Here is a 26,260-nt window from a genome sequence, read left to right on the forward strand (position 1 = left end):
CTGTACTGTATTACAACTGCACAACCTTTGTCTCGCTCTAGGCTGGTCACCAAGTGGCATAATGGAGATGTTGTGGACCCTGGTATTATTTTAAATAGTGCCTATTTTTAAATCCTTTATATTAAGTTCGCTTGCTTGCTTAGGACGTGCAAATCTTTCGGTCGTTTTTTAACCCACTTCCCGTGATCCAATCGAGCTGACATTTTCCACACAGACTCGTTGTGCGTGACAATTAATGTTCGTGAAATTTTATTTCAAAATTTTACACTTTTTAGGACAAAAATATTATATTTAATTACCAATTGCTTAATGGTGCAATGCAATCATCTGACCCATAGGTGGCAGCCATCTCAAGCCAGAGGACGAGAGGACTCTAGCCGCCACGCATATAAAGGATTTATAGTGAAAAACTTTGTTTTTACGGGTTATACTTATTGTGTCAAGTATTTAATTGCAGAAAATGTATTACAGAATGCAACAGCAGGTTCAACGTAACATACGTTATGACCCAATCCTTGGCAGTTACACCTATTCGAAAACTTGAGGTTACATTCCAAAAAAAGTTTTTGGGACTTTTAAGAATAAACACGTTCGGGAAGTTGGCAGAAAGCACTTTGGGGGGCTTTTTTCTTAAACGTAATGTTATAGTCTTTAAACTATATAATTCATACTTTGTTTTACTGTACTCCAAATGTGATCTCATTGTTTAATGATGACAAAAATATTATTTGGTATTTGAACATAGACACAGACAATTAGTAAGGTTTGTCACGTAAACAGAACATCCCAATTCGTTACTAGTACAGCAACAACACCGGTGTGTTGGAGAGCAAATCCACAACATTTACATTCTGAGTGACAAACCTTACTAATACGCAATATAATCCAAAACAACTATACTATGAACTTGTTTGAGTGTTAGTGTAACACGTAGTAGTAGTAGGCTTTCGCGACCAATATCATCCGTAAGTTTTTTGTGTTAGGTTTCGTAAATATAGATGTGTCGTTAAACCCGCCACCACCCGACACAGCCAATTGTAAATGTTTGTGGATTTTCTCTCCAACACACCGGTGTGCTGTACTCGTAACGAATTGGCACGTTTTGCCCGATCTAACCCAAAAAAAACCCACTATATTATGATGAATAATACTGCCTACGAAAGCCCCCTATCACCACCACGTGTTAAACTGGTCATTTAAATCCCAACGTGCCACTCAAACCTTCCCCTGAGTAAGATGGCCTCCGGGGGAAGGGGGGGGGAGGAGCCTCAACGCGAGCACGCGCCCCCATTGGTCCAACGGCTGCAGCCAATCGGAGGCGTTCATACTTCCTGGTGCGCATGCGCGGTGGCCTCGTGGGGGGTGGAGGGTGGAGGAGGTTGACGCCGCCACTTGGACATCGGCGTTAGCGGCGTCGGCCTCGCGGATTTTCGTCGGGATTCCTTCGCTCCCTGGGAATTTTCCTCTCTCTCGCCTACTTTATTTACCCGCCCGCCCGCCCGCTCTCAAGGGAATACACCTCTGCCGCTCTCACGAGGCTTCTTGCTGTACCAGCGGAAGTGTCGGGACGCCACAAGCGAGTTCAGTGTAGACAGGTGAGTGGGGGGGTGGTGGAGGTGAGGGCGTGAGGAAGCTGTCCGGGTGACGAGGCGGGGTGGACATGGCGAGAGAAGTTTGTATTATTAATGGTGAGTAAGCGTGGGGTAGGGGGAGTGGAGTCTCCTCACCAAGGAGTGACGAGCAGTGAACAGCTTAAGGGGCTTATCCGCGCTGATTGGGGATTGAGAACTGACACGGGGTGGACGTGGGGAAGGTAATTCAGCAGGGGGTGAGTAAGGGTGGACGTGCCTCATCAAGGATGACGAGGTGTGTGTGTCTGTGGCCGGGGATGCCGAGTTGAGAAATCTCACCGCGAGTCCACGGTGATGATTAAACAGTTGACTGGATGAGCTGAGCACGTCTGGCTCAGGGTGCTCTGCAATGAAGACACGTGGCCAGGGATGATTGAGAACCACTTAGGGAGACAGAGACCCCATCAATGATAGCGTGGGGGGTGACTTGCGGTGGATAGACCATGACCAGGGGGGATGATAGGAGATGGAGATCGAACAAGGGTTGACCAGGGGGGTGGGGGGGCAGATGCCTGACCGACCACGTACGGCAGAGCCAGGTGAGTGACGCCGACTCTGTGAGGCCACCCCGCCGACTCTGTGAGGCCACCCCGCCGACTCTGTGAGGCCACCCCGCCGACTCTGTGAGGCCACCCCGCCGACTCTGTGAGGCCACCCCGCCGACTCTGTGAGGCCACCCCGCCGACTCTGTGAGGCCACCCCGCCGACTCTGTGAGGCCACCCCGCCGACTCTGTGAGGCCACCCCGCCGACTCTGTGAGGCCACCCCGACTCTGTGAGGCCACCCCGACTCTGTGAGGCCACCCCGACTCTGTGAGGCCACCCCGACTCTGTGAGGCCACCCCGACTCTGTGAGGCCACCCCGACTCCGTGAGGCCACCCCGACTCCGTGAGGCCACCCCGACTCTGTGAGGCCACCCCGACTCTGTGAGGCCACCCCGTAGCGCTCATCGGCCTCGCCGAGTCCCACAGGACCCAGCTCGGCGAAGTGGCCACGGGGCCTAGATTTGTGAAGAGAACGGGCGGGCGGGCATGGCAAGTCGTTGTTTGACGGTGAATTCCAGCGGCGTTGGTTGCCGTGATGGCGGGTGGGTGTTTGTGCATGCGTTGTTCAGTGGTGGTGTGTGTCGGTGATGGTTGATGATGATGATGTTGTTGTTGTTGATGGGCGGTGATGTTACCGCTCGCGGTGATGGTGTTCGTGGGTCAAAGGTTGTGGCGGTGATGTTGGTGGTGTTCGAGGGCGTGACTAGTGGCGGTTGTGTTGGGGGAGTAGGTGTGGTGTTTATGTTTGTTGACCCAACATGTTTATTGTAAATGCAATGTTCACGCGACAACGCACGTGTTATGAAGTAAGTGCCATTTAGTGTGTGCATTTTCTCATACTTGGACTGTACATTATCGATTAATTATGTGTAATTTTGCTATTTGTCCGTTGAAGGAATGCAGACTACAGCGGTGTACTGTATGGTGCATACTCTGGTTTGCACGGCCACAATCGCACTACTGTGGCTTGTCTTTAGTTTTCCATTCATGAAGGAGATGTGCGCATCGGTCTCTTGATGTTATTATGCGGTTGATGGTTACACTAGTGTCTTCGAGGAATGTCAGAGCCAAGAGGTGAGATATAATTTAGGAAATAGGGATTGTTTTTATATATTTTTTCAGAGAGTGGCAGGAAAGAGGAACAGAAGGCTACAGGGCAGAGGGGCAAGGTGCTTAAGTCATGTGTGTCGGGCTTTATTTAAAATATTAAGTTGATATTCGTCAGTTTAACACGTAGGCGTTCGCGACCAATATTATTCATAATAAACGTTTTTGGGTTAGATCGCGTTATTTATAAATGTGTCGTAACCCTCCACCACCCGACACGGCCAATCGGCAAAAAAAAGTGTCACGTTGACAATGGACAAATAGTTCACTGCTTTAGCCCACCGGTGTGTTGAAGCGTGAAACCACAACATTTACAATTTTTGAGTACGACGTTTCGCTGGTGATTGCCTTCAGCATCATCGGGCAATTCGCCAAAATGGTGAGGCTCTGCTCTAGCTCCCGGTCTTAAATAGAGCAGCAGCAGGGTGACGTCATCATTTAACTCTTCGTCTTTAGTATTTTATTTTTTAGTAACACTTTGCCTTCATTGCCATGTATTGATATACAACCCGGGCAAAATTTTAGCCGGATCTGTTTGGGTCAGCATCCCATAAAATATTTCCAGACCTGGCACACCACATCCAGTATAACTCTTGCTAAGGCTGTGACTACTAGTCATGTACAAACCTCAGACCACCAACAATGAACATTGAATGCTTAAATGTATTGTTTATAACCGGTGAGAGCCAAAAGTTGTTCCGCCGCTTCTAAACGCCGTTCCTCATCGTTCTAGAGTTTCGCCGGCGCTATTCGTGACATCACTGCGAGCGGCCCCTCCGGACGGATGGCGCCACCGCCGCCACCGTCTTGACTTTTCCACGAGCCCGCGTCTCTTCCGGGGCCACGCCGCTGAACTGACGATGGTGGCGGCAGTGCTGACGGCGACATCGACGAGCCTGGGACCGATATGGCGAGCGCGGGGCAGGGAGTGACGGCGCGTGGGAACGGCAGCAGGGACGGGCCAGCTGCGGCGGGGACCGGCCGCGCCATGAACGGGGTGGAGGGGCCACAGATCGACCGCTTCGGCTTCATTGTCGAGGGCTCCGATGGCAGCACAGGGTGCGTTGCTCGGGCCCACGTGATGGCGCGCGGCGAGAGTAGCCGGGATCATAATAATCGTACTGATGCGCTTTATTTCAAGTGCCTCTCTGAGTCTCATAGCCCTTTGTCAGGAGGGTCCTGCTACATTGCAATGTGGTGTTCAGCATGATGATATCCGACGTTTCGCTCCACATCCCAGGGGCTTTTTTTATATTCATAATTTCTAACCGATGAGAGCCAATCTCCAAATACCTCTCTTCGTCGTTACTAATTGAACAGCTCAATTTATTTTCAGTTCAGTTCCGAATATTTTCAGTTCAGCTCAACAGTTTTTGGTATATGGAGGTAACCAGAGGACCCGGAACCTGGCATGCGTATGTGGTGGTACCACACTCAAAGCTCCACACAGATAGATTGAGGAATCCTTTGGCATACCACCATCTCCTGGTCACCTCGTAGCCTGTGCTATCCTGGCGGGATGCATTTAAATATTTGTGCATCACCGGTGTTTGTTGCACCACATGAAGTGTTGCCAGTGCATCTAAATTCACGAATGTGGCTATGTTCAGCGTGTACAGCGTTGACCTCTCTCCCAAGCTTATAGCCGGATCTAGAATCACACTGCCTTGCAGAGTGCAGTGTTTTATTCACTTAGAGATCCTGGATTGAAAGTATTGTGATAGTCAATGCTGCGCTCGTTTGGACACGTGTTTCAAACACCAGCCCTTGTTAGACCTGGGATCAATTTGAACTACATTTACACCAACATCGTTAGCTGAAATTACAAATACATTGTAATCAAAGTTAAATTGTAATTGCAGTTCATTGCGAATTAGACAATTCCAATTGTAACTGACCCTAGGTCTGGTTCCAGTATTCTAAGAGCTACTGTGCCCCCCACCCCACCACGTCTTGATGAATGATAATGTTTTTGTTCGTACCATGTACTTTGTTATGATAATTAATCAAAATGAACACGTGCATAAAATGTCCATGATTAAAAACAATTATTTAAACGCTAGATTTGAAGTGCATATCGCAAAGCACGAGATTCAATTCTACTCCATGAATCAATGCCTGCTGACTGCTGTTAATTCCTTGCTGGAAAGTGCGGGGTGCAGAATGCACCGGGGGCCACATTATGACTGCGATCCGCGCGCTTCTACGGGCGAGATGTACCTCGCGCGCGATTAATGCCAGACTGTGCGGGATGTAGGTCAGTGGCTGCTTGCCGCACACCCCTCCTCCTCCCTGACTGCTGCGGTGTTTACCCCCAGGATAACCCGCCAGCACGCATTTACGTTTGATCGCATCTGTGATATTATTGTTTCACCACACAAAAACGTGCTGATACATATAAACCCCCCGCCTCCCCCCTGTAATGCCACCACAACCTCACTGTCAGCGTTTTAAAAACACTGCATAAATAGTTGCCGGGTACATGCGGCATTGTTCAGTTAGCAATGAGACCATTTTAACCACGATTTTTTTTTCCATTAAAAGATTTATTTTAACCTTGGCCGAGCCCCGCATATCGGTACAAGGGGGGCCAATTGTCGGCCGTCCGGTGACCTGGCAGCATCGAGATTGGTTTCCACAGGCGAGAGAGTCTGCTGAAACCAGATGGCTTAGCGGATATTGGTTTAGCCATTGGCATTCAGTGTGGCACAGCATCTCTATTTCTCTCTTTCCAAACCCTTCTGTTTTAATTCAGCTTCACAACGATTAAGACTCCAGGATGAAGCTGGTTTTTACGGCATTTATTTTGTTCGCTTGCCCGTTTAGTCGGCGTGAAGCAGCTTGCGCGGGGACGTGCGTGGGCAACCTAGAATAGCCACTGCAGCACATGGGGGGGCAGAGAAGGGACCCCTCTGCTCTTGCTGCCCGGGAAACTGGGAGCTGAATGAGTGCTGCTAAATCCGGCGCCAGAAAGTGCTTGTGCTGCCAAGCGGATGCCGCCGCACACTGGCTGCTCGGTTTTGAAAGCGTCTCCGATTTCGCTGCTGGCATGTTGCTGCATTGCTTGCAGTCGAGGCTGGCCTGTGCCTGCCACGCGCGGGAATTTTTAACCCAAGTTCCGACGTAGGAAGGGAGTATAGAAGGGCTCTTGGGACTTTGTGGTGGTTGCAACATGATTTGGTGGTGGTGGTTGTGTAAAGTGATGCGTGACTGCAGTTGCAGTGTTTCCAGTGTGCGAGCAACCCCGCAACTTCTATACAGCCCTAGATGAAGGCCTCCCAAACCATCACAATATTCACAATATAAACAATATAAAACGCAAGTGTCACCGAAGGGTTTTACACATTCTCTTTGTGCGAGTTGATTGGTGCCTGGTTGTGAAAGAAGCGCTGCACTCTGACCCTGGTGACGCACCATTGGCGGACAGCGTAGAGATATCACGCGTGTCGCATCGCTCCAGGAAGCCGAGACAAAGCAGCACTTCCCTTTGCGTATTGTTACATTTTCCAAATCTTCCCTTGCAGCGGGTGGCAAAGGCTCCGGGAGCTTATTTATAGCCTTCTGCTGTGAAGCATCTTGAGCAAACACAAAGGTTGTGCTTTGCTAGGCCCATGACATCTGCACTGACAACAGCAGCACCTTGCAAAATCTTCAGCGATCAAAGCTGCCTGCTGCTTGTTTGTTTCCAGTGCAATGGAAAGGAAGCTTCCTTGTGCTGCGTGTGGGTTGTTTAAGGGGATAGCGTGTGCCCCACCCCCCCATGCGCCCCCCATGGCTATTATTTTTGTCATTTTTTTGCCTTTCCAATTTTTATCCCGTTTTTTCTATGGGCGTCATGAAATGAAGAATGTATCCATCAATTACAAAACAGTGCACCGTTTGTGTTTTTGAATGGTTTGCAGAAGCAGATATCACAGACCTGCCTCTGAAATCGCTTCAAGTGACCTCTGGTTTACACATTAGTAGGCAGCACCACACCATCTGCCATATGAGAGTAATGTTTGATCGCATAACAGTGAAACCACTTTTTTTATCTCTCAGTACTATCGTTTAGTCAAATTAATTGCCGGAAAAAATTAGCACGATCGATTTTTTTTATTGTTGCTGACAGGGGCTGAAACCATCAAATCACTGCACCTGAGAAACTGATGCAATCCCTGGCAGCCGCCTTGGATTCAAACTCCATGACCTTAGCAGAGCCAGCTCAGTGCCCTGAACTCTGAGCCCCCTGGTCACCTTGGGGCTGCATGTAATGATATTTGGCACCGACAGGATTGGTGGCCACTACCGCTCTGCACGGTAATGCCCCCAACCATGCCGTGCTATCTCATCTGCTATGGGCCGATTGGTTTCAACCCGGCCGGGCCCCATCTCAGGTGGGTAACCGCCAACTGAAATAGGCGTGCAAAAAAAAATCTGCTGCTCCTTGCATTTCACGCGGGTTTTTTTAGGCTTTTAACTGCAATCGGCTCTGATCTTCTTTGATCTCTTAATGTGGGTACTTTGATACCAGAAAAATCTTGATAAAAGTTCAGGTTTAGCACTCAGTTGTATTTTCGTTTTGCACCGTGCATTGTACAGCACGATTTATGACGTGCTGCAAACTAATTCAGGATCTGAATTGATGAAGTTCCCAGCGCATGGATACGGTGCGGAAGAACACGCGGTACAACCCGAAAACAAATCGGAGAGCCGTGTACAGCACAACCGCGAACAATCTAAGCAGGAGAAATAAAAAATGTTATGCGAGACATTTAAATTCACCCAAGCTCATTAACTAGATTTATTGGTTGTCAATTACTGCTAGAACTGTGGAGGAGGGAGTTTAAGAGGTGTGGTTTCATGTGCAAGAGTAACGAGTATTGTGCAGATAATCCTGTACTGATTGCAGGAGTTTCCGTCAGTTCCATTAACTTCCATAGGACTGAGCTCTCACACTCCCTGCAAGTGATTTTCCCTACAAATGTCACTTTACATTAATCATCATCAGGTCACTGCTGCTGAGGTTATTAAACTGTATGGAAAAACAACTGAAACTAAAAGAAAAATGCAGTTTGGGAAGGGGGTATTTATTGGCTAAGGTCTGTCCATTTCATAGTGTTACCATCTCACTGCTTTAAGCAATGAATATTATTTATTGTTCAATTTAGATGACTTCTGTGTATGCTGAGAGCTGTGTTGAGATTGGGATTTTAGTTTGTGTCATTCTTGTGTTACTGTACTGATGTGGTATGCTACATCTCACTTTACAGGGGGGCTGTGCTCTTGAAATACGGCGCATAACTCAAAATCGCGTAAATTAAATGTAATTTTCCCCAAAGAAATAACGGAAATGGAGTTAGGGAGAGCACGCGATCGAACTTCATTCTTACGTCTACATATTTCACTGGTTACAGTACATATTATATTTACAATACTACCATACATATATTAAATATATAGTAACAACCTATTTAAAGAAAGAACATCATAAAAAATACAAAAATATTTTGAACACTAAGTGAGATGCTTACTGCACATTGGTAGGAATGTGTGCACAAGACCAAGTTCACGTGGACAAGATCTTGAAAATGGCACGCGAGAAGGAGATGCTGATGCTGCCCGTGCTTGTGGTTGTCGTACTACACCTCAGGCAGCATCGCCACTGAACTTTACTGCCTGACTTAACAATTGGCTCGTTCTATTCATCGTGCCCAAAGCGCTGGAGCGCGGTTTTTTCAATAACAGTGCGTGCATAACAAAAATAAGTTGTCTATTAATCTTAACGCGCTATTTCAAAAGCGCGTTACGTAGACGCGCATAAAACGCGGGGCGACTGTAATGTGTTGTTGTAGGGAGCTTTGCTTACGTGTTGTTATTGTGCGTTGCTTTATTCTTCGATTTAAAGCTTTCGTGACTGCAGGGATTCATCTTCTTGGTTCTTTCGGTAAAGTCACGTGGAAGGGAAGTAATAAAATAATAAAAATAATAATTATTATGTTTAATTTTATAAATAATAAAAATAAAACATAATCATTATTATGTTTTATTATAATTATTATGTATTATTTTTATTATTTTATTATTTCCCTTCTACGTGACTTTACCGAAAGAACCAAGAAGATGCTTTATTCTTGCCTCAATGTCGGGAGTGTGTCGGTGTGCTCACGCGTCACTGCGTGTTTCGTCGTGTTCGCAGGGCGCTCGCGATGCCCGTGGACGTGCTGCGCCAGAGGGAGCTGAAGTGGCTGGAGATGCTGCGCTACTGGGACAAGTGGATCACCAAGGGCTACAAGAAGGTGAGTATCTAGATTTGAAGTTCTCGTGACTGCAGGGATCCATAACAAGGTGAGTGTGCCGCCCGGCACAGAGCTCACCGCTGCTGCCAACCCCACAAACAAACCGTGGCCACGGGCGTGGTGTAGCAGTGGGGAAGAGGGCTGAGCGCTTTAAGGGTGGAGCACACTAAGCGACCAAACACCAGTCCTGACCAGAGGTCGCAAACGGGTTTTGATTCCTTACCCGTACCTGTACCCGGCTGGGTACAGGTAGCCGTATCCTACCCGTACCCTACCCGAAATGAGTGACAAATGGTTACTCACCAATGACTCACGGCCTACCCGTACCCGGCCGCACCAGGGTCGCAAACGGCTACCCGTACCCGGCCGGGTATGGGTAGCCGGGTATCGGGTAGGGTACGGGTATCGGGTACCCATTTGCGACCTCTGGTCCTGACTCACAACCAACTATCCAAACAGCCAATAGTACTCGCCCTCCTGCTGACCCTAAGCCTAACGAACTGGTCAGCTCACCACTTGTAGTAGGCCTTCCATGGACCATAACCTTAACTCTCATCTCATAGCCTATTGGCTAATGAAAGCGAATTAATCTCTGTTAACAACTACGGTAATACATATTGGTTTTTGTTTGGCCACTTGGTAGTTTTGTGTCAAATGTATCGTCATTAACCCTCCACCACCCAACAAGATTGTTGTGTTCAGAAAGAGATTGTATTACACTTGCAAATGCATTTTATCTAATTCTGGCCAATGAAGCTCCTCAACGGTGGCTTCAGACTTTTCCTGACCACCACTCCACTGCGCACTGCGTATACAAAATATATGAAAATTTCTATTGCTAAAGTTTTGCCAGCTCAGGTTTGCATTGACAAGTGAAATATTTGGTCTGGGTACATGGGCTGCCCAGGATAGCGGCATCAGCACATGCCGGCCGTGTAACGATTACAAACGCTGACGCCGGTTTGCGTCGCAGAACCCGGTTGCCTTGTGTCATCGCTCTGATGGTGGAATTACAAATCGGCAGTCCACCAACCGCTACAGTGCGCAGCAGTGCGCAAAACCATGCGGTAAATTGTAAATCGTGCACGTACACAGTCCAACAACGGAGCTCGGGGGTAACCCAGTCACACTTGAAATTACGTTATTACTTATTCTCCCAACAAACTGTTCCACTTCCTCAAAGGAGGGGACCCGGTTGGGGTTCTCTGGTTTTTGGTCTCTGATTTGACTCTTTACCCTCCCCTTCATCGTAAGTTTCCGCGTGGGCGGGCGCGAGCCGTGCGCGTGTGACGGTTGTACTGTGCTTCCGTGTGTGTGCTCGTGTGTTACCGGGGTGTAACAATGCACCGATTCATCGATAATTAAGCTCACCATAACATGCAATGGATCGCGTGCGTAACGGCGGATCCACTCACGAATGATGGTTGCATAACTGATCACTTTGGAATGGACGTGACTGCAGAGTCCTCGTTTATCATGTGTGTTTTGTTGTGTTGTATGTACTCCGTTCACATGACCCCCCCCCCTCCGGCCACTAGAGGCTGTTCTATCCAGCAGAGTGTTTAAAATAAAAATGCTTCGTAATTTGTTGAATTGTGCTCGTCCGTGAGTGATGTGACCAGCCAGTGAATCCACGCGTGTGTCTGCATCATGCTGGAAGAGTGGTCAGGGAGTCACATCGCCAAACGGCTAACGTTGACCGTTTAAATTGTTTTTGGTTTTCTGCTTTCACGTGGTGCCAATCTCTCCATGGGCGAGCTGAGGAAGTCTGATAGCCCCAACCCCCATCAGGGCTGTTCCCCTGTTTGTGCTGATATGCCACCGCAATGCTTCCTTGCTGAGGCTGCTAAAGCCCTGTTAGCGCATTGCCGGCGGTAATCTCTAATGGAACACAGGACAGAATTAGCAGCTCGTTAAGAGATGGCTACTTACGAGGCCACGGCAGAGAACTGGTTTACTGCGAGGCACATTCGGTCGTCCGTATCGACCGCACAACGATTTGCGTTTTATATATATAAACACAATGAAATGAAATTGAATGTGATTGGATTGTTACAGCTCCAGATTCGTTTTTCCATTGGGAAATGTTTCAAACTATTTGTATTATGTTTCATGTAATTATAATGCTGATGTGCAGTCTTTTATCGAGCCGCTGCTGGATAAAGACCTTTCCACGCCATTGCGGTAAAGGGGTCGTTTGACCATACTTCACCACGCTGACCAGTGCGGGTTGGTGAAGTGTAATAGGGGCAGCCGGGACCGCTGGTCTTCGCCATGGCCGGTGATTGAATTCCGCTTGTCATGTTTATCGAGTACCGCTACACAAATATTATCACATGTCCATTGAAATCATTATTAATTATAGTAATACGCTTTATTAAAATTGATTCCCTTGACTTCAGCAGTAAATGAATGAGAGTACAGTACTTATAGAATTGAACACAGCACCGTGGCTTTCACCTCTGACCCTCTGGACGCCATTATTGAGCTTGAGGCTAAATATACACGTGCAGTGTCCGAACGGGAAATGTTAACTGCATATCAGAGCCTCCAGGAGAGACCACAAGGGAAATCACATGCTGCTGTATGTCCATGTATATACATATATGCATGCGTACATATATGCACCCAACATACACAAAATGCAACACATACACACACATACGAGTACAGCCCTTGTATCAATCCAATGCTCGATGAGGGCCTTGTCATGCCATGCAGATTGTGGGGATTATTTGATGATACCTCACCATGGCTGGTCAGTGCTGATGGGAAATGTGACAGCATAGAATCGCAGTACAACAACGCATTTTTTTCGAATGCCCTCCATCTAGCTCCCCAGCCATCTATGACAACCTGTTTGCACTTGGTGGTCACCCATTCATGCACTGTCCAAGCTCACACTTGCTTAACTTCCAAGGTCTGATGAAATTGGGTGCGTTCTGGGCAATTTGTCCTTAGGATTTTGTGAAAGGGGGGTTTAAAAGTCGTGAGAGCAGTGGTTGGTTGCGTAAAATACTTTCTTGCCTTGCTTCCTCTTGCGCAGCTGTAGAGAACACGTTATGGGAACGCTCCACATGTTTTACGGAACTCGCAAGAGAGATTATTAGGCGTATATGCTTACTCTGAGAGTAACGGATTGAACAACTTGTTTGTATCGTGGTGCAACAATGTGCGTTTTCTCTGCTAAGGGCGCAAGGGAAATGGGTGGTGTGGGGGGGGGTGGAAATGGGTGGTGTGGGGGGGGGTGGAAATGGGCCTGACGCGGGTGGCATGACTTTTCACTCCTCGAGATGGTCACGGAGCCCTGCTGCACTCTGCGCGAACACACGTTAGCAAGCCCCACCGCCTACTGTACCTTCCTCTGCTGCCTGCTGCGTAAGAGTCTGCAGTTGAACGATGCGTCGCTCTATCGATTGATGTTGATCCTCAAGCTCACGATAGACGCATCGAATCGTGTATTCAAAACCTTTTTATTTGTGTACGTTCAGGCACAAGACCTTGTAATCTGTTTATGACGCCAGCTTGTAATGTATTCACGATTTCACGGCAACACTGACAGCCATTGGGAGCGCTAACCATGCACCGCAATACTAAGAAAAATAATCATTTCTTCGATGTCGAATGTTTGTGTAATCACGAGAGTGCGGCTCCTGTTGCCGAGCACGGGCACAAAGACCCAAAACGCCAAGCAACCAGCAAAAAACAGCAGTTTGTAAATTGTAATAGATCATTATTGACACGTTTGTGGCATTAAACAAGGTTGTCATAAGGGCTCGGGAAAGGAGACGATGGGAAGGCCTTCCAAATTAGGGGCAGTGCGAGGGGAAGACGAAAAGTCTTGTGACCTGCAAGTGTGGTGGTTGATTACAGTGTGGCTGAGATTGTTATGGATGGTGTTGGTTTCTTGAGTCGAGCTCTTGCCGCGTGTCATATCCTCACACTCTCGGTTGCATCCCAATGAGAATAATTTGGCAGCGCAGGGCACGCCAGCGCCGTTAATGTGAAACGTCACCGGCCCTCGAGGGGACCATTCCTCCGTCGCTGCCAGTCGTCGGCGATCGCCCGTTTTTAATCTCGGCAGCTGAGACTCGCGAGCGAGTCCATCGCAGCAGCGCCGGTTTGCAGGAGCAACGAGACAGCTGTACGACGGCTCTCGTCTTAAAGGGGCACTGTTCATGGTCTGCGTCACTACTTCTTCGTTGCCAGATTTTCAACAGAGCCGGGCTTTCATTCGCTATGGCGCCACCGCCTAGGTCACGGGGCGCTGGGGGCACGGTTCCCCTGCTACTGAGACTCCAGGTCGCGTAGGAGGTCGGCGTCCACGCTGCTGATTCCCTGCCCCTTTTTTAAATCCTAACTCTGAGAGCTTTCTTTTTTTTAGCCTCTGACTGGCTCCTTTGTGATTATTACACCTGTTTACACAGGAGAGCCTTGCTGAGGCTGGTGAAATTTTTTCAAGAGTGCCCGGCCGATCGCAGTAGGGGAAAATTATTACTATTTGGATTGCAATTGAGTCATTCGCGGTGTAGTTTACTTCAAATTCGGAAAATTTGGACCATGACACCGGCACGTAGTCTTTTTTTGGTTAATACGCACACAATATTAATCAGGGTGGCCACTGGTTTCGAACCGTGGACATTTGCAACACGCGGCGAACACGCTTCCGCTGTGTCACCGCCGTCTCCTCTTCTTTGCACATTTCTGAACAATTAAACTGTATATGCATCCTTTCCTGAGCTCCCTGCGAAGCACACGCCCGACTGTTTGGTACAGCATCTTGACGTGCAGTTAGATTTGGATGCTCGGTAAATGCAAATTGCTGTGCAATTGTATTACGATTGCAGAAATTGACGAAGCTTTGGCGGTTGATTAAAACATTGTCAGTTGTGGTTAGCGGGTATCTTATGAGCTGTGACAAATGCATTAAAATTATTCAGGACCTTAGTAATTTATTACTAAGGTCCTGTTACATTGGGACGTTTGGTCAATGACTCTTCATGAGCGTGTTGCCTGCAAGAGGAAACAGGGCGACCAAGTGGCCACATCGGCTCATGGAGTGACCGTCCTGGCAGATGTTGCATGGGGAGCCAGTGACTCAATCGTACAAGGCGGCACACCGTACGAGGAAGATTCTTGAACGTGGACTTTAACAGGGGGGAGGGTATCGGCTGTGTGGTCAAGAGGGGGTGGGGGGGGGGAGTTCCCGACAGTAGTTTCAAGTTCATTTTGTTTAACCAGGTTGAGTGCTCTTGCAAGAGTCACCATGGGTCATGAAAATGACGCCAATAAAGCAAAGTAAAAGAAAGTAGGGGCAGCAGCAGAGGAGGAGTCCCCTCCCAATGAGCTAAAACTGTTGGCGTCGACAGGAAACACGCATTGCTTCTCATCGCCATGGAAGAACAGTTTCCAGTCCGTTGTGAGGTTCCGTGCTGCCAATGAATAAGTGACTTAGGGCTCGTTTTGAATGGAGTGACAAAATTGGCTATGACCTTAGTGTTGCTGTTTTCTGGTCATGCATTTCCTTGTTGGGTTTAGTCATTCGCTTGCTGTCCTCTTTTATACCGGGAAAATCTGTACACTGGGGCAAATGTATACATTGAGGCATCGGGGTCTTAGCACCGTGTTTATCAAGTCACTTAATTAATTACGTAAAACACCACGGTAATAACTGACTGCGCCTTTTCGCTAAACATAAATGTTAGCTGCTGATCCATACAGGGAATGTGAGAATCCTTACCGAGGAGATCAATGAAAAAGGTCGCTCTGGCTGAATTTTAGGCATATTTAAACCCCTCCCCTGAACTTCTTGAGTCTATATGTGCTTTCGTCAAGAGAGTAAGCACAGCGGTGCTAAAAGTTACCAATCCAAACAGTGACGTAACATACTGATGTTTATAATGGGACCTTTTTTGCCATTATCAAAGTATGGAAAATAAGAATAGATTTTACCCTATCTGGCAATAAAACAGGTGTTCAAACGCCAAATAGATAAATTTTGCAAGGAATACAGTTTGCATTGGTGATTATCGTCCTTCCAAAAGAAATCTATTTGGTGTTTGAACATCTTAACACGGGTTTTATTGCCAGAAAGGGGAAAACCTATTCTTATTTTAATACTGGTCTGTGCTTGCTATTTTCATACACCTTTGCAACTTGTTCTTGTACGTGAACATATGTACGTAATCAAAGTTTGTGTAAGTGTGACCAAGTAATGGTATTATCCAGGAAAGCCTTAAGGCTATTTCTCAGGCGGGTCCTGTATTGGGATGTTTGGCCAATTCCGTTTTAGTGACTGTTTTTACGCTTATCCTGGGTGTTTTGTTAAACTTGCAATCTGGTGATGGTGTCACCTTAACAGCACTGCTGAGGGAGGCAAAGAGAAGCCACCTCCACCATCCTTCCCTAGGCCTGGCTCTAGGATCCCAGTGTGGAGAGCGTTATTACGTGTTGAAGAGGGGGCAGTGGGAGCATATGGGAGGCAGGGAGCTTGAGCCATGGATATGCCCTTGATGTGACAACTGAAGGGACACCTTGGGGCAAACAAACAAACCAGAGAGATAATGCAACAGGAGAGACGGTGTAAACGAGACCAGGTAGAATTAGCGCTGGAATCAAACGATGATTCAAGGTTAATCATCATTACACCTATAATATGCACGTCGCGCACTCTGCATGGCGTACACACTTGAGTACAAGTACCGTATTGCCACCCTTGTGTGCAGGTAAAGCTGCGGTGCCGGAAGGGCATCCCCCCGTCCTTGCGGGCCCGTGCCTGGGAGCATCTATCTGGCAGCAAGTACATCATGGAGCAGATGCCCGGCAAGTTTGAGGTGCGTGCCATCGCGCCCCTGCGCATTTGATATTCACACCAAACTTGTGGTGGCGCAAGACTTGTCACGAAGGCGAAATGTTTCGCAGACGAGTAATAGACTATTTAATTAACTTAACCACGCTTGTTTAATTCTTGCAGTAGGGAGCGATGTTGCTGCTGTGTGTGATCTCATTTGAGTATTTTGCAGGTAATTTTTCAGCGTTGGGATGTTTGTCCAACACAAGTTAAATTGTGTGTTTTTTTAGCTATGGGAGGAAACTGGCTACACCAGAGGAAATCCATGCAGATCAGTTGGAGAGCATAACAAACTACACTTAGGCACTTGAGGTGGGAATTGAGCCCAGGCACTTGTTGCTCTGAGGCATTATTTCTGCCATTGCACCACCCTGCCACCCCGGTTTACCAGTAGGAGACGTGTTGTTATGTAATTTTACCAAAATACGTAATTTACCAGCAGTTTTTTTTTATGGTTAAAACTCCCACAGTGTTAACCAGGGCGGTGGCTGAGCTTGAAGCGTGCAGCTCTGTAAGAAGCGGCAAATACACGACCACTCGAGCCTGTCACCACACGATGACCTGGGGTTCGCGTCCATCGCCACCGGAATTCACACACTTCAACCTGGCACTCGCAACAAAACTCTGATCAGCCTTCCCATGCCATGCTGTCGAAACCCGAGTAGCCAATTCCACAGTCACAAAACTAACCACAGCAACCACCGCCTCCCGCGGCCAAGGGATGGCCGCATTGTTTGTGAGTGTGCCGTGGCTGTGAGGCTGCCTTTTTTTTTATTTTACTTCTCCCAATTTATATTCCAGTAGTGTTGTCAGTGTCATGTTATGAGACGATGGAATTTCCTTTTGGAACTCTGTAGCTAGCGGTGCATCACCTGGAACAGCTCCATTAGACGATATCACAGAACGACTTCAGAGGTTATTTCATTCAGTCCATTTGTGCATGCTATGGGCACACGCTTTTTATGATCTGCAAATAGTCTTCTTTGCATTTCAATCAAATTTAAATGTTTAACTGTCGGTGCAAAAATGTTGCCAAAGTAAGAGAAAGACGCAATTGAATGGTTTGGTTTTTGTTGTATTGGGATTGGTGACCAGACTGAGATGTTCTTCTCACAACTCAGTTTCATCACAGGTGGCCGAAACCCAGAGTTGAACCTATGACCTCGTTGGTGCCAGCTCATCACTTTGACCCCTAAGACACTGACTGGGGTGGACCACCTTTATAAGGCTGCATTTAAAAAATAACATTTTGTAATCTTGCCCCAGTTCATGGAACTTGTGCTATTGGCATCATGTAATGATATGAAGTAACCATTTGCATCTCTCGCAGACCAGTGTGACTTGTTGCGTAAGAGAAGAGCTCATCGAAGCAGATCTCACAGAGCTACCTCTGACATTGGAGGTTATATAAAATCGAATCTTTGCTCTTTAGTGGCCATGTCTAATCACCTTTTGAGCCGAGCCGACGTTAACGAGTGCCCCGTGTATGTGGCTCGTCTCCGCAGGAATTGGATAAGCTACCTGGGGACCCCAAGTGGCTGGAGGTCATCCAGAAGGACCTGCACCGACAGTTCCCCTTCCACGAGCTCTTCCGTGCCAAGGGAGGCCAGGGGTGGGTCCCGAGCTCCAGCATCACGTGCTCCGCTCGCCCGATTTTCTGCGCTGGGTTTTGCCGTGTGCGGATGTCGCGTTTGCCTGACTTGGGGAACGGACGTGTAACGACGCGTCGACTCGTCAATAAGAAACCGATTCATCTTCTTGGTTCTTTCGAAACCGATTATCTAGCTCGTGGACATGTTAAAATGTTACTTGGAGTAAAAAAATATACATTCTTGAATAAGTTAATTGCATCATAAAATCGTGAATGGTGAGGTTTTATACCTGCTTATAAATGCAAGTTGTACATAGAAGCAATTAATCGTGCAATTAATGTTGGCACATCTGGCACGCAACTCAGCGTGTCCTCTCTGGTGTGGTGCGAGAGGATTTGCATTTATTTAAGCACAGTCAGCCCTTACACATCTTCAGTCTTTGTGCCCACTGGCATAATACAAATGTTTTATTGGGTGATGCAATCAAGGTCATGAGCCGCGGATGTGGCTATTTGTGTCTCGAGTCAAAAGACTTGCTACCACGTAGGTGTTCATGGTTGGGCTAACTGCATAAGCTCCCAGCACGTGGGGCGATACGGATGTCACGCCGTACAACACACGGTACAACCCGATAACACACTAGCGGGCGAAATATTTGTTTTTGGTTCAAAGCAGTTTTACAAATGATTGACGTTGTTAACCGTCTTGAAGTATTTTCGTGACGGCGCGTAAAACCTGTTCCATAAAATGTTACACCCGGTTATGCGAGGCACGCGGCGTGCAGCACTGCAGCTGGACTACTTTCTTGCTAGTTTTATTGTTTGTGTTAATTGGTGGTACAGGTGAGGCTTGTCAGGTATCCGCACGTCTGTCGTTTACCGTCTGCTCTGCGTGTGCTGTGTCGTCACCTAGGCAACAGGACCTGTTCCGCGTACTCAAGGCCTACACCGTCTACCGCCCAGAGGAGGGGTACTGCCAGGGACAGGCCCCGGTCGCCGCCGTGCTGCTCATGCACATGCCGGCCGAGGTTGGGCACCGCACCCGGCCCCACTCTCCCACAGATTTTCCACCTCTGTCGTTGACTTTATAACTGCTGCTGCTGCTGAACTGAGTAAGGCTCCATGTGTGAGACTGCGTTTGCTGCCTTTGCAGGAAGCATTCTGGTGCTTTGTGCAGATCTGCGAGAAATACCTTCCGGGTTACTACAGTGCTGGGCTGGTGAGTTGAGGACCTCTGCTGGTGATTCGGTAACACAGTCGCTATCCTGCACGTGCCACGCCCAGTATTGGCATCACTACATACTCGCACGCTTTCATGCTCGCTGACCCATTACACACCATCTATCTCTCCCGCCCACTCCACACCTACCCGCTCACTTGCTGGCTAGACCTACGTGCATGCTTTAAGCGCACGCACTGGTTACACACCTCGTGCACTCGCTCGCCCACTCCACATCTGTCGTCTTGCACACCGTCTACACACTTGCACGCCAGCTACACATTTACAAGCTGTCCCACGACTACGTTCTCGCACACTCGTTCTACAGTGTGCGCACACTCGCTCTACTTTTCTGCACACCTCCACACTCTGGCACATCGTCTCCAAACCAAGTCTCAGATGGCCACTCCACGTATATGCACTGGCACACAATGACTGCACGCGCGCATACACCCACTGATCGCATGTGCATGCGTCGTCACCCTGCCCCCCCCCCCCACCATCGCCCCCCATGTAGGAGTCGCTGCAGCTGGACGGCGAGATCCTCTTTGCGCTGCTGCGGAAGGTGTCGCTCATTGGCTACCGCCACCTGAAATGGCACAGCGTGGACCCCGTGCTCTACATGACAGAGTGGTTCATGTGCGTCTTCTCGCGCACACTGCCCTGGGACTCGGTGCTGCGCGTCTGGGACATGTTCTTCTGCGAAGGTGGGTGGGTGGGCGAGTGGTGGCGCCGGTCGTTTAACCCGCACACACCTGGGGACGGCGTGGTGTTGATGTGCGGTGGCGCAGGGCAGTGGAGGAGCTCCACGGCCGCTCATGGTTCCTGCACGGGTAATTGTGGGGACATAGCGATGCACCGATGTGTTGACCTGGATTCTTACAATCGGAGTATAAGCTTAAAATTGTTCGTGATTCGAAAGTTTATAACACTTTAGACCATAGAGTTGTCAATGTAATTACACCCTATAATCCTCTTCCCTGTCGACCTCCGACTCATTCTTAATCTCGATTACCCCTATGATTGCATTCCCACTTGGTGATGCTCAGTACTGATTGATGTTTGCCCAAGTACAAACATTGTTTACGAGTTTGTTAGACGTGTATGATGCATTGGTCGACATTACGGTAAAACCTTAATTCATAAAATAAATTACAAAAAAATTTACTTTAATAAAATCACAACTCCAAATTATTGGTGAAAGTCAATGAAATATTGGAGCCGGTGAATCATTTGCTCCGTACTCGTTTATTCTTCGGTGGTTTTATTTTCCACTGTAAATATTTATCATGGAAATTTTAGCTTGTATTTGCACGGCAAGCCAGATTTTCCTTCAGAAGCCACACTTTGCCTTTGTGGACTCTCACCTGGTCATCAGCTATTTCTAAATAACTGTGCGGGCATGTGTGTGCGCGTGCATGCGTGGGCAGGCGTCAAGACGATGTTCCGCGTGGGGCTGGTACTGCTGCGCCACGCGCTCGGCAGCTCGGAGAGGGTGCGCATGTGCCCGGGCCTCTACGAGACCATGGAGCAGTTGAAGAACATCCCTCATGAGCAGCTGCACGAGGAGTACCTCGTGCGAGCGGTACGTAGGCCCTCTGCCCACTGGGACATCGGGTCAGCTCCGCTCTCCCCAGGCATCTCCGGTCCCAGCAGAGATCGTTGGCCTAATGGGCGGCAGTAACTGCAGCATTGCCATCATCCAAACACTGACGGAGGGGAAACAACCATGAGGTTGCGCAACCCAGGGAAACACACACGTGGGCAGTGAGAGGTTTCATTTGTGTTTTTGTAAATATTTTTTTACTCAAGGTTTTGATCGGACTGAAAAGATCAGAAGAATCAGAATGGCTGAGGTGTCATCTAGTGAAGCATGATGATATTCGGGAGTTCTACCACAGTGACATTATTAGTCATATTTTACAATACTGTGAGAGGTGGCGATGGCTTGACATTGAGCGGTTACTGTAATTGATCATGGCTAATAATGATTATATACAGCTACAGGAGGTGGTTTCCTACACTTGTTCTGCTCTGGATAATCTCTTCTAAATTTGGGGCAAATCATTTAGGGTACTGAATGGTGATCCCTATGATTAAAGGTAAAAATTACTGACGTATAGTCTCTTACAATTGAGGCGAAGTAAAACTCACGAATTACTCACCTTTGAGCACTTGCTGAATCTAATGCTCAAAATATCCACTCTTGAACATCTTAGGGCATTTGCAGAGATAGCACACGGCTGATATATAGAAGGATGTGGTCTCCTTTTGTCATCTTGTTCCTGATTTTGAACCTCTTCCGCCCATCACGCTTTCACTTTTCTACCTCGCCTTCCATCTTTCTAGCTATTCTGTTGTTGTCTCGAACACAACTAGGGGGGTGCGGTCCCTATTACACAAATGTGTGTGGTCGTCTGAACGGCAGTGCACCCTGGTTCCTGGCCTTTCTGTGCTCGTTGAAAATAAGCTCTTTTTTTTAAGATCCTGGAGCTGGACATCTCGGAGATGGACATCGAGAAGGAGCACGCGGTGCAGCTGCAGCGCTGGATCGAGTCGCGCGGGGAGCCGAGCCACTCGTCGACGCACCGCCTGCACGGGGCTCGTGCCGTCCGCCACGAGCTGGAGTTCCAGCGCGAGGCGCTGCGCCTGGCGCGGCGCGCCCACCACAAGGAGACGACGGGCTACTCGCCGCCTCCCTCGCCGACGCCGAGCATCACCAGCACGCTCAGCACCCTCAGCACCATGAGCACCATGAGCCAGAGGCGTGGCAAGAGTGAGTTGGCACCCCTACCGGCTCGCACCACCTGTAAAGTTGTTACAATTTAGCCTGAGCTTTTAACATTCTGATCTTGATAATAAACCAAATCTATCTACATATTTGCCCACGTGACAACTTGATTTGATTGGCTTTCTCAATTACCTGAATTGAGATAATTGGATTAACAATCATGCCCTTTGAGATGGAGCGGTGGTGAAGTTTGGTCAGACAACCTCCATGGCCAAACACGGCTTAGAGAGGCCTTCATCCAGTATTGGAATGGCAAGGGATATAAATGATTTACTTTATAAATCCATATGCTAACCATCATCATTTACAAATGTTTACTACCCTATTTACTGTGATTTCATTGTCTTGCAATGCCAACATTTTATAATGCAAGGTTAGTGTGAGTGCCTTGTGGAGTTGAGTCCTGTGCAGTGAGATTGTCATGTACAGGAAGTCCTCGACATACAAATGCCCCCTGCAACTTATGAACCAGCATCCATGAAATATTAAAAAACGCTAACTTACAATGCGAAGTTGCACTTGCAAACTGAACCATAGAACTATTTTCTTCTCCACAAGATGTAATTGAGTCGGCATCGCGCTGGGAGTGTTCGTGTGCACGTGTATGCACGCATGTGTGCCAAAATGTTGCGTCTTGCTAACGGCCAACACCAGTAACGATTATCTGAACCAGTCCTGAGCCTACCTAGGTCGATTGAGCCTTAAATTAGTACCCAGTGCAATGTATAAACATCATCACTAGGGAGACAAAGGCGTTCGGGCGTGGTGCTGGCCACCCACTCGTGTACCGTTCCAGCCTTCATAATTGCTACTCCCTAACAGCACTTGCTCCTAGTCTAAGGCTATACGGATTGGGGGGGTCTTTGTGAGCAAGTGTGGGGAGGGAGCGATAATGCAATGGTTAGCGTCCTGTGCTACCAACCTGGCGACCAAAGTGTGATTATCTGAATAGGACGTGGGGCTCCCCTAGGTCGACTCAGCCTCAAAAGAGTACCTGGTTCAGTGTGTAAACATTGCAACTAGGGAGACAAAGGCAGCCGGGCATGGCGCTGGCCACTTACCCCCTCGTGTGCCATGCCGGCCTTCATAATTGCTACTCCCAATAGCGCTTGCCCCAACACCCTGTTAAGGCCATACGGTGGTTCAGTCGTTGGGGTGTGTGTGGGGAGCGGTAGTGTAGCGGTTAGCGCGCTGCGCTACGAACCCGGCCAACCCGAGTTAAATTCCTGCTCACGGCCAACACCAGTGACGATTCTCTGAACCGGTCGTGGGTCTCCCCTAGGTCGACTCGGCCTTAAATGAGTACCTGGTGCGATGTGTAAATATCCCCACTGGGGAGACAAAGGCGGCCGGGCGTGGTGCTGTCCACCCACCCCCCTCGTGTGCCGTGCTGGCCTTCATAGGTGGTACTCACTAACAGCACTTGCCCCAAGTCTGTTAAGGCTATACGGGGGATCTTTGTCTTGTTGTGTGCTTGTGGGTGCGCGCGTGCCCTGTGTGTGTGCAATTGTGGTGACTCATTGCCCCCCTTACGACAAGCAAGCCAGCATCAGGACTCAAGGTCAGTGAATTTTTTTTATTTGTTACGTACTATGCAGTTTTTTTTAGTGTTGCATGCACATGTACAATATTTAATTACGAGTTTAACAATGCCTTTCTCTTTGTTGGACTATAGCATATTTCATAATGCTGACTGTATGAGCATTTAAATACAATGCATTGTGTTCCAACCTACGAACCGTTCGAGCGAATTAGGTTCGTAAGCCGAGGACTGCCCATACTCACTACCACCATGCAGTGGGCAGCGAGTATTCCTTGATATGAAAAAGCAAATTCCATGTGCGGTGAGCACCCCATGGTGCCTGTGTATTGGGTCCTGTGGTGTGAGTAGAGCGTGACGTGTGGAGTCATTGGCATGTCTGGTGAACTACGAAGTGGCGTTGATGCTTGTTTTGTGGTTTTGTCAGTATCCATGTTCCGGGAGAAAGAGCTCCAGCGCATCCTGCGGAACAGAGACAAGGAGAACGAGAAGGAGAGGAAGCGGATGGAAAAGGAGGAAGAGAAAGAGCGAGCCCGGTGGAGAGAGCAGGAGAGGCAGAGGGCAAAGGAGCTAGAAAAGCAGACGGCCAAGCAAAAGGAGCTGGACAGGCAGAGAGCGAAGGAGCTGGAACAAGAGCAAGTGAGAGAGAAGGAAATGGCAAAGAAAATCCCCAAAGGCAAGGAAGTGGAGGGCATGAAACAGAAAGGTAAGGAAAAGGAGGAAAAATCCAAAGAAAAACCTTCGGATGATCACATCGACATCCCCAAAATCAAGGTGACAGTACCCGAAACGAGCAGCCCATCAAGCGTGCAGCAAGAGCAGCAACGACGGTCGTCCTCGCCAATTGTCCAAGACAAAAGCCCACGCACCCCGGAACCCAAAGTGGCGTCTCCGTCAACAAGCAAAGACAAAGTGAAGTTACCCAGCGGGGGCATCCGCATTCCGCAAATCACACTCTCGCCCGTCAAGGACAATAAAAAACCACCCCTCAGCCCGGCATCTGCCAAACTACGCGCGGCAGCAATGCCAACGTCGCCAGGTGCCAGGCCCGGCTCCTCACGGGACATCTCTCCAGCAACCTCGCAGAAACCCGCTCATCCGGACCCCAACATCCCCGAGCCAGAGCCCAGCTCAGTGGTGCAGAGCACAGGACGTATTTCCTGTGCGATGGAGGAGACCTACCTCTGACTGCGCTTCACGGAACCCGAGTCCAGTTGTCACATTTTAAACAGTGAAATACACACAATGAGTAGCTGCCGAAATTGGAGGTGAACACAAAAGGAATAAGGATTATGCTTTTGTGGAGAGACGGAGGTTTGGCGTCGGCTTTCGAGTCAAAATATTTGTTCTGATCAAATTCGTTGCGCAAGGGACTGACAGTATTAGCAGTCGTGAAGAGCTTTGGCTAGTGTGGACATGGTTCCCTCTTGCTGCTTTGAGATACTGAAGGGCGAGTAGTTTTGTGCAAGTTTTTTTTATTCAGTGGTTTTTATTGTAAAGGTCTATTTTACGTCTTCTGAGGTGTGCACATGTGACTTTAGGTCATCCTACTGATCCTAGACGGTAACGTTATTAAATGTGCGTAGCCAAGGGTTTTTTTTTTACTTTTCATTTTTTAATAATAAAACCAAGTTATACCCAACATTTAGATTTGAAATGTGTTGCATAAGCTTTTGCCATAAACATAGGTTACCGTTTCTGTTTACAAACTAAAGTAATCATTCAGAATATGCTTGCAACATCTAAGGATAGCAAAATCCACCCAGGATGATGTAGATACCCACTCTGTCTGTGCCAGTTCACAACCTTGCATTCAGCCTATTGCTCATCTTCCAGCGAGGGTTGTTGTCAAGCTTGCACGTGGGAGATGACACCTAATTTTCCAGTGCAATTGTTTTTGACTTGTGATTACCAGATTTGAGCATTCTTCATAGCGCGTGTAATTTCTCACCAGTGTGGAGGACTAGCATTGGTTTCTACTGTTTTCAGTGGTGTACAATTTTTATAAGGCCAGACTTAAGTATTGTTTGCCATGGTTCTAGTTACATTGGCACTTGTCAAATACTGTCTTGAATGTAACTATGTTGGCACTATTGTTTATTTAATCTTTCTGATGGGAGATAAAATTTGATTTGAAATAATTAATAGAATTGTTTATTTACAAAAGAACAAATATTTAATGTTTTGGACACTAATGCAGCTTTGTGTCATGCTGAAAGGCCCAAATCTCATGTATATTGTTGTGTACTGTATATGAAAGTTACACAAACTGTAGACTATATATAGTATTGCAGGTAAATATGCGCCTAATTTCCATCTCTGAAGAGACCCCTCCACCTGGTGTTGGACCCAGCAGTGGAGTGGAGAAAATGGGAGCTCACCCAGTCCTTGTAGTTAAGGCCTCTTAAGTTGGGAATTGGTTCCAATGCCCATTTGACTGGAAGTAAAACAAAATATTCAAACATTTCATATCCTTTGCATTACTGGCTTTGTAGGGAAAATGTTAGCCAGTTGTAATTAGTATTAAAAAGGGACCAGCATTCACTTGTAAATGCACTGGACTAGTTAGAATGAGATTATTTAATGTGTGCATACCACGATGGATCTGAACCCTTTAATTAAAGAAAACAAGAATGTTGTTTCCGTTTAGTTTCTACTTGTATTTGCATTGCACAAAACAAATGTGTAAGAGTTACAAAGACAGCTCT

The 26,260-nt window shown here is 47.9% G+C and overlaps 1 protein-coding gene across 1 annotated transcript; it reads left to right on the forward strand.

The window, feature by feature from the left end:
* Positions 1 to 1,349: 1,349 nt before the first annotated feature.
* On the forward strand, positions 1,350 to 26,186 carry LOC144730933 (TBC1 domain family member 10A-like). Its single transcript, XM_078611809.1, has 11 exons — positions 1,350 to 1,595; positions 4,017 to 4,342; positions 9,462 to 9,561; positions 16,287 to 16,394; positions 17,917 to 18,023; positions 18,916 to 19,030; positions 19,156 to 19,221; positions 19,739 to 19,928; positions 20,652 to 20,806; positions 21,706 to 21,997; positions 23,980 to 26,186. Exons 2-11 carry the CDS (start codon positions 4,191 to 4,193, stop codon positions 24,738 to 24,740), a joined length of 2,046 nt encoding a protein of 681 aa, XP_078467935.1. The 5' UTR covers positions 1,350 to 1,595; positions 4,017 to 4,190; the 3' UTR covers positions 24,741 to 26,186.
* Positions 26,187 to 26,260: the final 74 nt, after the last annotated feature.

This window comes from Lampetra planeri, chromosome 37 (genome assembly GCF_965212315.1).
Source record: "Lampetra planeri chromosome 37, kcLamPlan1.2.h2, whole genome shotgun sequence".
Taxonomy (NCBI): Eukaryota; Metazoa; Chordata; class Hyperoartia; order Petromyzontiformes; family Petromyzontidae; genus Lampetra; species Lampetra planeri.